This window comes from Ictidomys tridecemlineatus, chromosome 7 (genome assembly GCF_052094955.1).
Source record: "Ictidomys tridecemlineatus isolate mIctTri1 chromosome 7, mIctTri1.hap1, whole genome shotgun sequence".
Classification (NCBI taxonomy): domain Eukaryota; kingdom Metazoa; phylum Chordata; class Mammalia; order Rodentia; family Sciuridae; genus Ictidomys; species Ictidomys tridecemlineatus.
In genome coordinates, this window is record NC_135483.1 from 156,660,055 (window position 1) to 156,674,950 (window position 14,896).

Below are 14,896 nucleotides of genomic sequence, written 5' to 3' on the forward strand. Positions count from 1 at the left end.
GCCAATGCCTCCTTGGTTTTCTTGAGTCTACAGTGGCGCCTAGAACCACCAGATGGCACTAAAACCCAGCTGAAGCCTGGGAGGGATAAAATCTACATAAAATTGACTCAAAAATTTGTGCTGTCAGAGGATAGTTAGGCAAGATTGATGAATATTCTAGGGACTTATTTGGAAACCAATTCTTTAACTTCATAGAAGAGACTGTAGGTAAAAGGTGGGGCCAGAAGAAGCTAAGGAGATGAGATAACAAATTCTGATGACGGCAGTTGGTTGAAAATTCTAAGGCAAAGGAGCTTCCCTACAGTCCAGTTAACCCTTGAACTCTGTGATGCATGTTGTTGGGAGAAGACCAGCCTCTCAGAAGTGACCAATACCTGTCTGTCATTTTTGCTAGCCAGAACTCTCTCAGGGTTCAAGTACATCCGCATATATTACTTTAAATATGAAATGAAAGGAACTATGGAACTATAAATGAACAACTCACAAACACATGCCTTTGTGGACACATGCGCATGCATGCACATAAACAAACACACCACTTTTAGACAGATGGGCTTTGTTGACAATAAAACAAATCAAATAGAATGAAAAGAGGCAAAAGGAGTGGAAACGCTACCTGGGAATCATTGGTTGACACATTGTACCAAATGATAGATGCCCATGCGTTAGGTAACTGGCTGACATTGGAAATCATCACCACAGGTAATGAGCTGGTCTGGTTTAAAAAAAAAAAAGTATTACAGGTGGTCCTACATTACATTGATCTTACACTTGATCCTCCAAAGACCCATCTCAAGTCCACCCCACTCTCCCAATTCCGATGCTCGTGTTGGCTGATCACTAACATGACCCCTGAAGGCAGCAGAACTTTTGAGCCAGGGATGCAGGAAGAGCAGGAGTCCTTTCAGAGTGCTTAGGCAGCTTTCCTAACATCTTCCTTGACATCCTGTAAATATCCAAACTTTCTCATGTCACTTCTACAACTGCAACTAATTAGAAATTCTATTGATTTAGCACCTGTCCTCTTTATTGTTGCATTTTAAAATATGAATTTAAATTTACCTCTGGCGAATCAGTAGATTCAAATTACCATCTAACACCTTATTATCATCAGTAGTAGATGTGGGAGATTTTATTGCACAAGGTCGAGAGGTAAGGTATAATAAGAGCCAGAGCTGCCTTCAGAACTGCTTCAGAACTGAATTTAGTTCTATTGGTAATGTGATGATTTTCTACCTTATGGAATGAGCAGGCTCTCACAGACTAGCTAGAGAGATTAATCAATTTACAGCAATCCCTTCCTAATGACAGACATCATATTCCTATGGGCAGTAAAATACTCAGTTGAGGAAATTAACAGTTCATGGAAACAGGTTTAGGGAAAGAGAAGAGAAAGGAGCCTGTGGAAGATTTACAAATGTGTTTGCATTCATTAAATAAAAGAGCAAAGGCAGAATTCTCTTACAATACACTCCCCCAACCTGATCATATCAGGATGTGTGAAACTGTGCTTGCTCATTCATGTACTAATTTGCTCATTTTATTCAACAAATATTGAGCATCTACCATGTGCTAGGTATTGTGCACTGACTAAGGTGTACAAGCAAGGCTGTGTCCTGCCTTCAAGGGGCTTATAGTCAACCACATTCAATTTAATACCCAAAGCTTTATTAATTGTGTCTTTGGATTCTATGGTCACTGTTAGAAGAGGATCGATCAAAAGCAATGTATTGCCAATGTTTTATTGTTTTTATTTGTTTATTGTGTTAGAGAAATCTTCCTTCTAAGACATTTTTATATAAATTAAAAATATATATATCACCACATGACATGGTCCAAGGACACGGACTTTGTTTTATGCTTTCCACTTGGTATTTGTGACTCAGAAAAATCCCAGAAAACAAACAAGCAAAAATGCAACGTAGGCAACAAATTATTCAACACATATTAAACTCATAATCCTATGAAACTTTGTCATTTATATTTAACCAGGATAGCATTTAAAAAATTATTTGTTCTTTTTAGATATACATGACAGTAAAGTGCATTTTGACATATTATACATACATGGAGTATAACTTATTCTTATTTGGATCCCATTTTTGTGGTTGTACATGATGTGGAGTTTCACTGTAGTGTATTCATATATAAACATAGGAACTTTTTGTCCAATGCATTTCACTATCTTTCCTATTCCCATCACCCCTCCCTTTCCTTCATTGCTCTTTGTCTAATCCAACGAACTTCTGTTCTTTCCTCTTTCCCCTTATTGTGTGTTAGCATCTGCATATCAGAACACAATAACATGTTAACTATTTAGTGAACATTTGACATATTGCTTTTCTAAAGTAAAACAAAAATAAAAGGGAACTACTAAAACCTAGAAAAGATAAAGCTTTCACCTACAATGCTGAACAATTCCTGCAAATATTACTAGAAAATAGTAGATATTTCTTGAAACACCTACCTCCAAATCAATGGTCAGGCCATAGAGGCAGATCTGTGTCTCAAAGGTTATGGAATGAAGCTCCTCAGTCACCATGTGACAGCCCTTAGAGAGAAACAAATACATTATCTTACAAAGGCATACCTACTACTAATATTAGACCTATTTCTAAAAAGTTAATAAACTTCAAAGTAAACGTCCCCAAACATTTCCTATTGCTGAGCATTCTCTCTTATTGTTTTAAAAGTTATATGCAGAGTTTGAGAAATCTTCATTTCTACAAACAGGATGATTTTAAGTATCCAAAACAACATAATTTCTGGATTTTAAAATCCAAGCATATTTTCATCAGTTGAAATACAGACAAGTTGTTCTTTATTTTAATTTTTTAAAATTAGTTCTTTTGATTTACCAAATATTAATAAAAATGTATGTGTGTGTGTGTGTGTGTGTGTGTGTGTGTGTGTGTGTGTAGAGAAGCAACTCCTAGTGTTCTAATAAATTTGTTTCAAAAGAAAGCAAGATTTTCTTCTGGGTTAAACATGCTAGGTGAGATATGTGTGCTATTCTCTGTTTGCTCTGCTAAGGGTTAGAGTTTTATTCACTTTCTAGTAAAGCAAAATCATAATTTGGATCCCCCAGTGAGATGTAGGAGAATAAGGAGTAAGGGTGGAAGTAAGAACCCTGGCGTTAGAAGCACTGGCTGCTGAGGCTGCAGATAGAAGAGGCAGAATAGGAAGTGAGTGAAGAGCCTCAGGCCATGTGGTGAGGCCTCCATCCCTCTCCAGCCTGGGTTTACCTTATGGAGCAGAACAATCAGGAGAGGCTCTGCAGTCAGGTCAAGCTGTGGACAGGGGTGAGGTACCATGCCCCAAAGAGGACAATTCTATGAAAATTCATGGTGAAGCTCTTGCCTACTTCCCTGATATCTGGGCTGCTCAGGGTGAGGCTTAAAGCCTCCAGGAAGGACATTTTTTAAAATGGATCAGACCAAGAAAAAAGAACTTATCCGTAGGGCCCTTTGGGGGTCCCTCTGCCATGAAACAACCAGGACCATTCACTCTAAAGTCTACAGTTCCCCAAATGCACATAGAACTTTCAGGCAGCCTTTTAGTGCCCTTAATTTTAAACAGCAAGCTAACAATCGTCAGACATTTGACAAAGACTGCCACATGAAAAATAGATGAAAAATTTAAAAAGAACTCAGAAGATAATGCCAAAGATAAGAGTTATGGGGGCTGGGGTTGTAGCTCAGTGGTAGAGCACTTGCCTAGCCCATGTGAAGCACTGGCTCTGATCCTCAGCACCACATAAAAATCAGTCAATAAATAAAATAAAGGTATTGTTTCCATATACAACTAAAAATATATATTTTAAAAAAGACAAACTATAATAAAAATGAATACTTGGCTCAGTTTCAACAAATAAATGGCAAATCAAACAATTGTAATGGGTAGATATTGCCTGGATACTACTTTGCAAGAACTAATCTTAAGAAGGCCTTTTCTTGACACAATGGAGAAATTTGAACAAGCAAGGTCTGATCAAGGAATAATTTTAAGGAATTATTATTATTATTATTACTATATTGTGATAAGGGTACTGTGTTTAAGAACTTTATATACTGCTGATACTTTCTGCTGAAATATCAATGAGTAAGAAACTATATTACTTGGAATTTAAAGACATATAAAAAATGTTTGTGTAAGGAAAAAAACAGATGAAACAAGATAGCCAAAATGTCAATTATTGCTAAAATTAGATGTTACATAAATGGGAGTTAATTGTATTTTATACTTGTATGTATATTTGAAAATTTTCATAAGTTTCTTAAACTGCTTTATAAAATTATGTAACAAATGTCAGTGTAACAAGAATAGGAAACTATTAAAAGGTACATTCAGAAAATAATAACAAATAATTTAAAATGTAAGAAAAATGAAGACAGAAGAAGAATTAGAAGGGAAAAGAAAGTAAAATAAAAAATGGAAAATGAAAAACAGGATAGAAAAGATAATAAAGTCTTGAAGTGATTTTTTTTAACATTTATTTTTTAGTTGTAGTTGGACACATACCTTTATTTTATTTATTTATTTTTATGTGGTGCTGAGGATCGAACCCATGGCCTCACATGCACTAGGTGAGCACTAGCACTGAGCCATAACCCCAGCCCATAAAGTCTTAATATATGAACTCCAACAACAAACAGAAGTTCCAGAGAAAGTGGAGTGGAGTAAATATAAAAAACACAGCCAAATGGTAATTATTATACACTATGTATGGAAATTAGTGCAATCACTTTGGAGGACAATTTCTCAATATCTAACAAAATGCAAGATAGACATTACCTACACATATCAATTCTTGTCACCTGTACATAACTCAAAGAATTTCTTGTACTCAGATTTTAAAAAAGGCATGTAGAAGAATGCTAATTGCAGAATGCTTATAGTAGAATTGTTTACAATGCTAAAAGTTGTTCATCAATAGAATGGCTAAATATGTTGTGTATATTTGTGGAGTAAAAAGCTGAATTGAATGATCTAGCACAACATGAATCAGCTGAGGGAAGGGGTCTCAGAACTGTTGAGCAAGAAAAGCAAATTGCAGTACTATATATTAAGTTGTCATAATTACAATAAAGAACAATACAAAGTATTTAGGGACATATTCATTTGTAGTTCAAGTGTAAAAACATTCTTGGGAATAATAAACACCAACACTGAAGACAATGGCTACATCTGCATTGGAGCTTGGTGGGGAGAGAGGCAAAGGGCCACAGAGGAACACCAGCTCCTTACCTACATTTGCAAAACTCGACTTTTAAAAGCTAGTTGATGGGTTTTCATTTTATTGTTTTGACCTGATCTCCATATTCTGTTACAAATAAATAATACAATAAAATTTCTCAACTCAAAGAAAATGAATATTTAAATTGGAAGAGTCCCAGGAATGTCCAGCACCATGAGTAACTAGAGAGCAACACCAAAATTCACTGTTGTAAAATTTCAGAAAACCATAGATACAAGAAAAACTCTAAAGGGAGTACAGACCAGTTAGTTACAAATGAGTAAGAATCAGAATGCAAGGGGAGCAGAAGGCAGTGAAAGTGTTTTAAAAATTCTGAGAGAAAATTATTTCTAGCGCAGAATTCTATATCCAGCCAAGCTATCAGTTAAGTGTGAGTGTAAAAAGCTTTTTTAGGAAGCAAGTCCTCAAGAAACTTTGTTCCCAATTACCTTTTCTCTGGAAGCTACTGGGAGAGTAACTTCTCTAATAAAAATTACAGTAAACTCAGGGAAAAAAAAAACAATTCTGTTATAAGAAAGGGGATGATAGTAGTCTCCTTAGGATAGCCATGAAAGGAAATTTAACAACAACAACAAAACACACACACACACACACACCAACCCCCACCCCTCCCCAAACACCCAAACTATCTACAGCTGTACAACAGAGTTAGAGGGCTGAACCAGCCAGGACTGGAGCAAGAAGATATGAGGGTCCAAGAGGATATAGCCACAAAAAATAAAAAGATACAAGATTGACATGTTTGTACTCTAAGGAGTTGCCTAGTTCTGATGGAAAGTTTGGGGCTACATAATGACAGGTACATAAAATTATTCAAATAAAAAACCTGAGGCAACTATTAAATCCAGAGAGAATTAGAAGCAATATAAAAGTAGAACTACATGGCTCAGTCATTAACGCTTTTTTATATATGGTAGTTATGTAAACACTGGACATATTAATGAAACCAAAATATGTTATATAAAAATATTGTGGAGATGGGGAGAAATTAATACATATTTAGAGTTCTCAGAGTTATAGCTTATTCTTTTATAGAAATAATTCAGGAGTTAAAAATGGGAATTTTTTTTAAAAATCAAGAAATATCAGAATTAGCATGCATGATATTTACATCTCAAAAATGAACACTTTTGGGCTGGGGTTGTGGCTCAGCAGTAGAGCACTCGCCTTGCATGTGCGAGGCTCTGGGTTTGGTCCTCAGCACCACATTAAAAAAAAAAATGAAATAAAGGTACAGTTTCCAACTACAACTAAACAAACAAACAAAAAACATTTACCAAACAAACAAACAAACAAAAAAAAAACCCATTACCACCTCTGAGGGGGGGTTTGGATAGGAAGGTGTAGGGGAGAAATCAGAGTTTTTCCCTGATGAAAATCTTACAGAACTTTTCTATGCCCAGGGCCAGTAGCATTGTCACTATCTAAAAACTAGTTAGAAAAACAGGACCTCTGGCCCAGGCTTAGTGAATCAGATTCTGCATTTTATCAAGATGTTTGGATGGAATTGGGGAAGCAATTATTCTTGATAAGGTGTATCTACATTGGACTTAGTTTTTCAAAAGGGATGTGAGAAAGTTGGAGATGGAAAGCTTAAACAATTTAAAAATAAGCCCTGGAACACGTGAACAAAAGTGAAATTATCTGAAAAAAGTCAGGGTGGAGTTGGAGGTGGCGGGGTCATCTTGGAAGAAAGGGTGTGCTAATACTGAATATGCATCCATAACAAGTCAAGATTCACTTAAATTAACTTTGAAATAATAAACTAGTCAAATATAAGTAACAGTGATAGATGATATAAGTAACAGTTATGGCAGAGAACTTTATTGATAATGAGAATGTTAACCTTAGGGTTTGTTATTGAATAGTAAGTACAGAATGAAAAACTCTCCTCTCCCTCAGGCCAGATCATGTAGTACACTTTATTGCCTGCAGGTAGTTAGACTGAGTACAGTGGAATCACTTTTTTTCCTACTGGGTAAGTAGAAAGTTATGTATAATGACATCTCTGCTTGAAAAAAATCCCTTAAAACATATTGGTATGTTGATATATTAGTATATCAACATACCAATATCCTTCCCTTCCTCCTCCCCACACAACATTGAAATAAATTTCTTTCTTTAGTTGAACATGAGATAAAGTAGCTGGTTTGTGTTTCGGCACCAAGTTGAACAACAACAAAACAAAACAAAAGTACCATTTCTTTCTTTTCTTTTTTCCAGTACTAGGGATTGAACCCAGCAGCACTCTACCACTGAGCTATATCCCCAACACTTTTTTCAAATTTTGAGACAGGGTCTCAAACTGGTGATTCTCCTGCTTCAGCTTCCAGAGTAGACGGGATTACAGGCACACCCCATGTGCCTGGCCACATTTTTAAATAATAGAAAAACCTCCCTACCCTATGGGAAGTGTTGCCTGCACCATGCAAAGCACTGAGACACCTGATGAATCCACAACTTCCATTTTATGTTCACTGATGGGTGGTGGACAGGTGCACAATATTAGAGAGGCTTCAGGCAAGTACACAGATGGAGACCCAATACCATATGTTTAGATATTTAGCCATTATAAATCAAGTTAACAAACTATTAAAATGAGGTCTAACCTCTCACCTTGACACAGCCTTCACATAACCTAACTGGCCAGTTTTAGCTCTTCAGAGTTCCACTGGAGTATGGCAGCGTGGGTAGGGCATGGTCTTTCTGCACCATTGCTCACTGCCTGCTCTTCCACTTGTGTGAAGAGACTCACAAGACAAGGGTGGCTTCTAGGCTTCTCCTTTTGCTTATGAAAGTTTGTATTGGTGGTACCATCTGTGCTGGGCAAAGTAGACCTAGAGAGAAAGCCCTTCAGTCCCTCATGGTAGACTTGAGGTTTGGGGAGCAGAGAATGCCGGGGTCCTTGAACTCTAGGCAAGCATTTTACCTTCACCCCCTTTCAGCTGGAGGATGACCAAAGGAAATCTTTTTTTGTGTGTGAGTGGGTCCCATAATATTGTGATATCATATGAAATGTATAGTTAGTCTCTGCTTTAGTTCCTGGGACAGAGTTTCTAAGACCTTTGTAGATAGGGGCGCTAGAAGAATTTTTTGTTCTAATAGTTGGTCTTTGATTCTGATTCCTGAAATAGACCTCATAATTTCCAGAGTATCTGATTCAAAGCTTCTAAATCCTCTGGGATTTTCCGGAGTGATAGCAGTTTCTTTTGTTCTGATGAAGTATCTCTTGGGAGCTCCTGGATATACCCAGCATGGGAGTTGGATGCCAGGGGAGCCAACCATGTGATTAGAGTATTGGAACCTTCAGCCCCACTCTCCCTAACCTCTGAAGTGGTAAGGGGCTGAAGGCTGTTAATCGACCATGGCAATGATGCAATCAAAATTAATTGTGCCTACTTAATGAAACCTCCTGAAAAACCTCAAAGGACAAGATTCCAATCTGGATTGCTTCCGGATTGCTGAACATGTGGATGTCCCTGGAGGGTGGCATGGCTGGAGAGGGCATGATGCTCTGTGTCCTCCCCACAGACCTTATCTACTCATGTCTTCTATCCAACTATTCACCTGTATCCTTTGTAATATCTTTTATAACAAAATGGCAAGTATGAGTGTTTCCCTGAGTTCTTTAGCAAATTAAATGAATCTGAGGAGGGAGTCTTGGGAACCCATTTATTGCCTGTTGGTCAGAAGTACAGTCACAGCCTGGGACTCCCAATTAGTGTCTAAGTAGGGGATATTCTTGTGGGATTGAGCCCTTAACCTGTGAAATTGATGTGATCTCCAGGCAGACAGTGTCAGAGTTATGTAAAACCGTAGGACACCCACTTGGTGTCTGCAGGAAACGGAGTTATTGGTGGGGAGAAATCCCCACACACATTATGATGATTAGAGTCAAGACGTTCTGTACTGAGAGTGAGTGAGAGTAGGAAAAACAGAATGATAAGGTTCTTCATTCTAGCCTCTGTAGTCTAATTTGTGTGTGATTAAATATACATGAGGTCATCCATGGTGGGTAATTTCCTCAACTCTTTGAGTCATGACACCTGTGCGTTCCCCTTCCCAACATCAGGGTCTTGAGGTGTGTGAGACCTCAGGCTTCCACAGACAGCAAAGACACTCAGGGCTGTCTGTTGACTTTTGGGAAAGACTTCATGCTTTACAGTCACCTTATTAAACTAAAATGAGGACAATGAGAGTTTTTCTCAGTGATGCAGAATAATTTCTATGTTTACCTGAACCCCTCTCCCCCTGATATAATTTTTGATGCACATTTAGAATAAAATCCAGCAAAGAAGCTGACATTCAACACATATGATTAGACAAAATCAACTCTGATAAAAGGAAGCCTTGTTAATTTTCCAAGCTTCCATGGCCATCAATCATAATTTTCATCATCTTCTCAGTGCAGTCCAAGCCAAAGACACTATTTCATTTCACATTCCCAGGTCTGTCCCTTACAGATTGAGAGGTATCATACATAAGTTGACCCACTAATGTCTATATTAAAAGCCATTTGGATCATCTGAGATGATTATAGATTTGAAATATGTGTATTTACGATGATTCTATTATATGGTACTAAATATTATTACTGAATTGACTATATAGTTCTTCTACAGAAAAATACCCATTGCACAATCTACTAAGAAAGTAAAAAATTGGCTGAACAACTTGACCTGGGCTCTACCTGGGGAAAATACACAATACAGTGACAGCTATGCCTAGATTTCACTATATTTTTTCAATTTCTCTGCTCAATGTCACCCTGGAAACCTAGAATGTATAACCAAACATTTAAAAGAAAATCTCCACTAAGAAAAATGCCTTACTCTTTTCTTAATGAGCCATAATCTATATATTGTTGCACATGGGGCTATGTGGTATAAAAAACAATTAATATAATCCATTTATCAAATATTTATTGAGCACCTAGTATGTGCTAGACACTGAGATAGACGCAGGGAAACAACAAAAAAAAGGGAAAAAGTGATACGATCACATGAGAGAGAAATTGTAATCATAAAATCACAAGAAATGATTGGAAAATAACTTCTATGCTCAATCTGTAAAATCATGGTATTGTAAGGATGATGTTGTACTCTAAAAAGGCTAAGTTTTTTTTTTTTTTTTTAGTGTTATTCTAGTACCAATTTCTCCCTTAAAGTGTTGCAACTCCTTCAATTAGTTAAAAGAGAATTCAGCTCGCTGTGAAATGCTCGGGCTGGTTGGGGTGAGTTGTGTCTCTGTGTTTGAGAACACTGAACCTTGAAAGAACATCTGTTTGGCTATTTTGTTAAATGAAACTCAAGCCACCCAGGCTTTACTAATAGCTTCTTTGTGCTTCATGACTTTCCGCCACATGAACAAAATCACCTAACACCTCCGTCTGTGGCTAAAACTGTCATTTATCAGTTAAAGCCCACTGACAAAGAGAAAACTGGAGAGACTGCAATCCCAGCTTCCCTATTCAAACAGTTTTCACATTTCAGCAACCACTCTCTAGCTGCTCCCTCTGTGATAAGGACCTCTGGGGAAAAAGGATGTTTGCTGGGAATGTTTATTTTACAAGATAGACTAATGGCTTCAAAGTCTGGTCCTTTGCTAGGTGATGGTACTATTTCTTCACTGTAACTCTTCCCAGGAGAAAACAATGGTGGGAGAAAAGGTGGTGATAGCTCCCTTTGATTTTGTGATAGGGGTGCTGGGAAATCCTGAAGCAAATTCTTAAAATTAAATCCATTATAACAATCTAAAGCCCTATCCTGTGCTGACTGCAGACTCTTAGTCAAAGGAGTTTCAGAGACTGTCTAAACCAAGGGGTCTCAAATGCTTTTTGAATCTTGGAATATATGCTTGAAAGTAAAGTTCCATCCAGGTTCCCATCTGTAAAATAATGTATAACATAATAAAATTGCCCCAAGAGAAGCAAAGGTGAGGGTTCCAGAGCTCCATGTTTCACCAAATCTCAATCCACAGGTGCATCCTGAGGCATCTCTTTGGTCTTTCTGAATCTTCTGGGAAGATTATAAGGTTTGGAATGGTGACCCAGGGAAAGTATCGTTCCTCACATCTTGGTATGTTCTCAATCATTTAAGTAGCCAATCTGGCTTTTACACCAGAAGAGCAGAACTGAAGAACCTAAAGTGTGGGTGTGTGTGTGTTGGGGGGCCTGGGGTGGGGGACGAAGGGAAGTTGAGACACGAAATTTCATAAAAGCAGCACACAGAAACAATGGTCTGAAGTTTGGGGGTCCTAGAGCCAGAAGAAGGAAGTGCCCTGAGATCCTTGAAAGGGACCAGGTCTCCAGCCAAGTACATGGCAGGTGATCAGAGGAAAATGAAGATCAGCAGCTGTCCGAAGTGCCACCTTTTAGAACCCATCTCTCTCGGGGAGGGGTAGCATCTTAAGCAGCAGGGAGGGCAGATCATTCAGAGCCACAGCAAACACCTGCCATTTTATCTGGTCTTTATAAAACCCCTAAGAAGTATAAGGTAATCTTAGCCCTGTTCTGAAGAAAAGGAAATGGGGATGGGGCGGGGGGCGGGGTAAGTGACTTGCTCAAAGTCAGACTTCTGGGAAGAGGCAGAGCCCAACTCTGGTGCTGTCTCAACTACCCCACTGAGGCCCCATTGGAAATCCAAATAAACAGAGCCATTAACAACATTCATTCCTAAACAATGAATTTTTTTTCTAAACCTGGCAAAGGTTATATTATGCAGCAGTTCTGACTTCTAAACTGGTGGGGAAAAAAGGTAGACATATGGTGAGACAGATGGGGTGGGAAAGGCCAAAGAAGGAGTCAAGGGAGGGACAGGAGGGACAGACTGCCATGGCTTGAAATTTGGCCCTGTTACTAATGGCCCCTGTCATCTTGAGTCAACCGATCACTCTGAGTAATGTTGAGTAACCTTGACTACTGTGTGCCTCTGTTTCTATAACTGTAATCAATGTCAGACTAATGGTACCTAATTCACGGTATTGCTGCAGAGTTACATAAGTCAACATTAGGGACACTCTTAGTTCCTGGTATGTAGTAAATGCTATGGAAGATGTGTTAAATGAATTCTTAGCAGGCTCTGTGCTCCTGCTATGGTGCTCACAGATAAGCAATAGCAACTTTTTGAAACTTGAAAATTAGGTTATGATATCCTAACTTCTTGTTTTCTTGAAATTTGTTCCCACAATCCCTGATCCAATGGCTCTTTGAACCCCACTTTATTCTAGCTCCTCCCCTACTTTTTCCTTTGGCCATCTCTAATGACTGCTTAAGTCTCTGGTGCTAGTTCATTTCTATCACACATTCTGTGACTAATCACCTATTCCTACAGCACATAAAACAATGTTCAAGCCTGTGACTTATTTTAAATGTACCTTGGAATCATTCTAAAATGCTATCAATAGGGGGAGCTCAAAGAATAGCTTTAAAACACAATGACACTGCTTTAGCAAATCTGAAAAAATAAAAAAGGAAGAAGCAAAATCATTTTACGACTGTATGATTTTGATATTAATCAAAAAATAAGAAGAAATAAATTTAAAGCAATATAAGTAGACGGTGTTACTAAGGCAGTGGTTAGTTTTTCTCTAATAGAAAATGATTTACTTAGATTTCCATCTCTAGGGAAATCCAAGAAAAGATTTTGATCTTACATTCATGAATAGGACAATGTACTGCAAGAGTTGAGCTATTTAGACATTCCCTTTGGATTTGTTTTGCTTAAGAAAAATTCAGAATAATTGTCTTAGTCTATTTGTGAATAATAAATATTCAGGGATGTCAAGTTGAATGAAATGTTAAAATTTTGGTCAAATTTCAATGAGGTGTGTGAAATGGACTTTTATTTATAATGTGCTAATGTTTAATTAGGAGGTTTAGATAAAACTTATGGGTTTGAGTAAGGTGGGAGGAATGTCTATTATTATTTGTTTCACTAGAATATCTTCAAACTTGGAAATCTGCTCATGTGGTACCTGTATTGTTAGAGACCTGCTTGGGTCTCTGTCTTAAACACTGATTCTACTCCGGAGGAAGACTAAGCTTATCTGTGGTGGGGTTGCAATATTTGGGAAGTGATTTTTAAGACACAATTAAGGGAACGAAGAATTCTTAGAGGGAAAATGGTGGAGCATTAAACCTTTTGTGATGGATCTTTATGGTTTTGTGGGAGTGTGATAGATTGGATGTCATCAGATGCAGGATTTATGAAGTGCTTTTCTCCCAAATAATTCAAAGGTCTTTCTCACAGGAGCTGTGACTATAAAACCAGGAAATTGGATCTGTACAAACTGCCCCAGAAATAACCCTCACTGCTGTATAACCGCATCATGTAGGTGGTCTTACATATGCAGTATCTGAGCAGGGAACCCTGGGGGCTACTCTCCTGATCTCTTAGAGGAAAAAAATGCAATATTTCTCTACCAGATCATTTTTCAAAGATCACATATTCAGTCACTGCCAGAGCCTGGATTCAAATGCAGGTTTCCTACTTCCAAATACATAGGCATAGGTACAAGGCCCTAGCTTCTTGGCCAACTCGGCATTTGACTCCAGGGTCCCCCTTCTAGTACAGGATGTGACTGCTCTGTCATCTACAAACTTGAATGTAAGTACTTGGACTACAGCTTTTTCCGCCTTTATTCCATTTATCTCGTGAAATATGAGAGCAAGGTGATAAATACCACAAAGTAATAGGATTGTTTTTCACCTGTGAGTTTTTACATAATATATCATGACTTTTGAGCTTTACCTCACATCTGAGGGAAAACAAATGATTCCGATTTTAAGATATTCTACCATAATGGAGGACTGACTAAAATTATGGCACACCCATAAAATGTAATATAATTGCAACCAATTTAAATCATGTTTCCAAGAGGATTTCAAGTCATGGAAAGCTGTTTACCATGTACTGCTATGTCAAATAAAAGGCTATGGAACATTCCCCGGGCTGCGCTGAGAACTTTCTCTTCCTCTTCCCATCTCAACTGCTCCAGGAGCTCAAGGTGCAGACATGGCCAAGTCCAAGAACCACACCATACACAACCAATCCAAAAAATGGCACAGAAATGGCATCAAGAAACTCCAGTAAGAAAGGTATAAATCTCTTAAGAGAGTAGACCCCAAGTTCCTGAGAAATATGTATTTTGTCAAGAAGCACAAAGAAAGGACTGAAAGAGATGCAGACAAACAACGTCACGGCCATGAGTGCATGTGCCCAGGCTCTCAAGGCCCTGGTAAAGCCCAAGATGCTAAAGGATGCCAGCTGCAAGCTTGCTCGCCTTTCCTTACTTGCCCTTCCCAAGCGTGCTCATGCCTCCATGGCCTGGGGTCGTAGGCTCTGCTGGTTAAAGGCCAAAACCCAAGCCCAAGCCAAGAATCAGGCTGCAACTCCAGCTCCAGTATCAACTCTGGCTCTGGGTCTGGCTCCTGCTCCCAAGGGTGCCCCAGGTCCTTGTGAAGACTCCATAATAAAAGCCTCTACAAATGTGAGGACAGAAGTACTGGTTTGACCCCTGAGCCTCTGTCTCTGAGGACTAGTGTCCTCCGTGCTGTTTATACAAATAAACCCAGAGGCAAGAAAAAAATAAAAGGCTATGAAACCATGTATGTGATATATTTGCACAGTAATGTACACA

General features: G+C 38.3%; 1 protein-coding gene across 2 annotated transcripts in view; it reads right to left on the reverse strand.

The window, feature by feature from the left end:
- Positions 1-14,896, reverse strand: part of Stat4 (signal transducer and activator of transcription 4) — a 94,039-nt gene that overhangs the window by 8,435 nt on the left and 70,708 nt on the right. For both annotated transcript variants that reach the window (XM_005324364.3, XM_078017759.1), the window contains exons 15-16: positions 2,468-2,551; positions 617-715 (exon numbers count right to left, since the gene is read on the reverse strand). In XM_005324364.3, the coding sequence (XP_005324421.1) occupies positions 617-715; positions 2,468-2,551 (183 nt within the window). The remainder of the gene's footprint in view (positions 1-616; positions 716-2,467; positions 2,552-14,896) is intronic.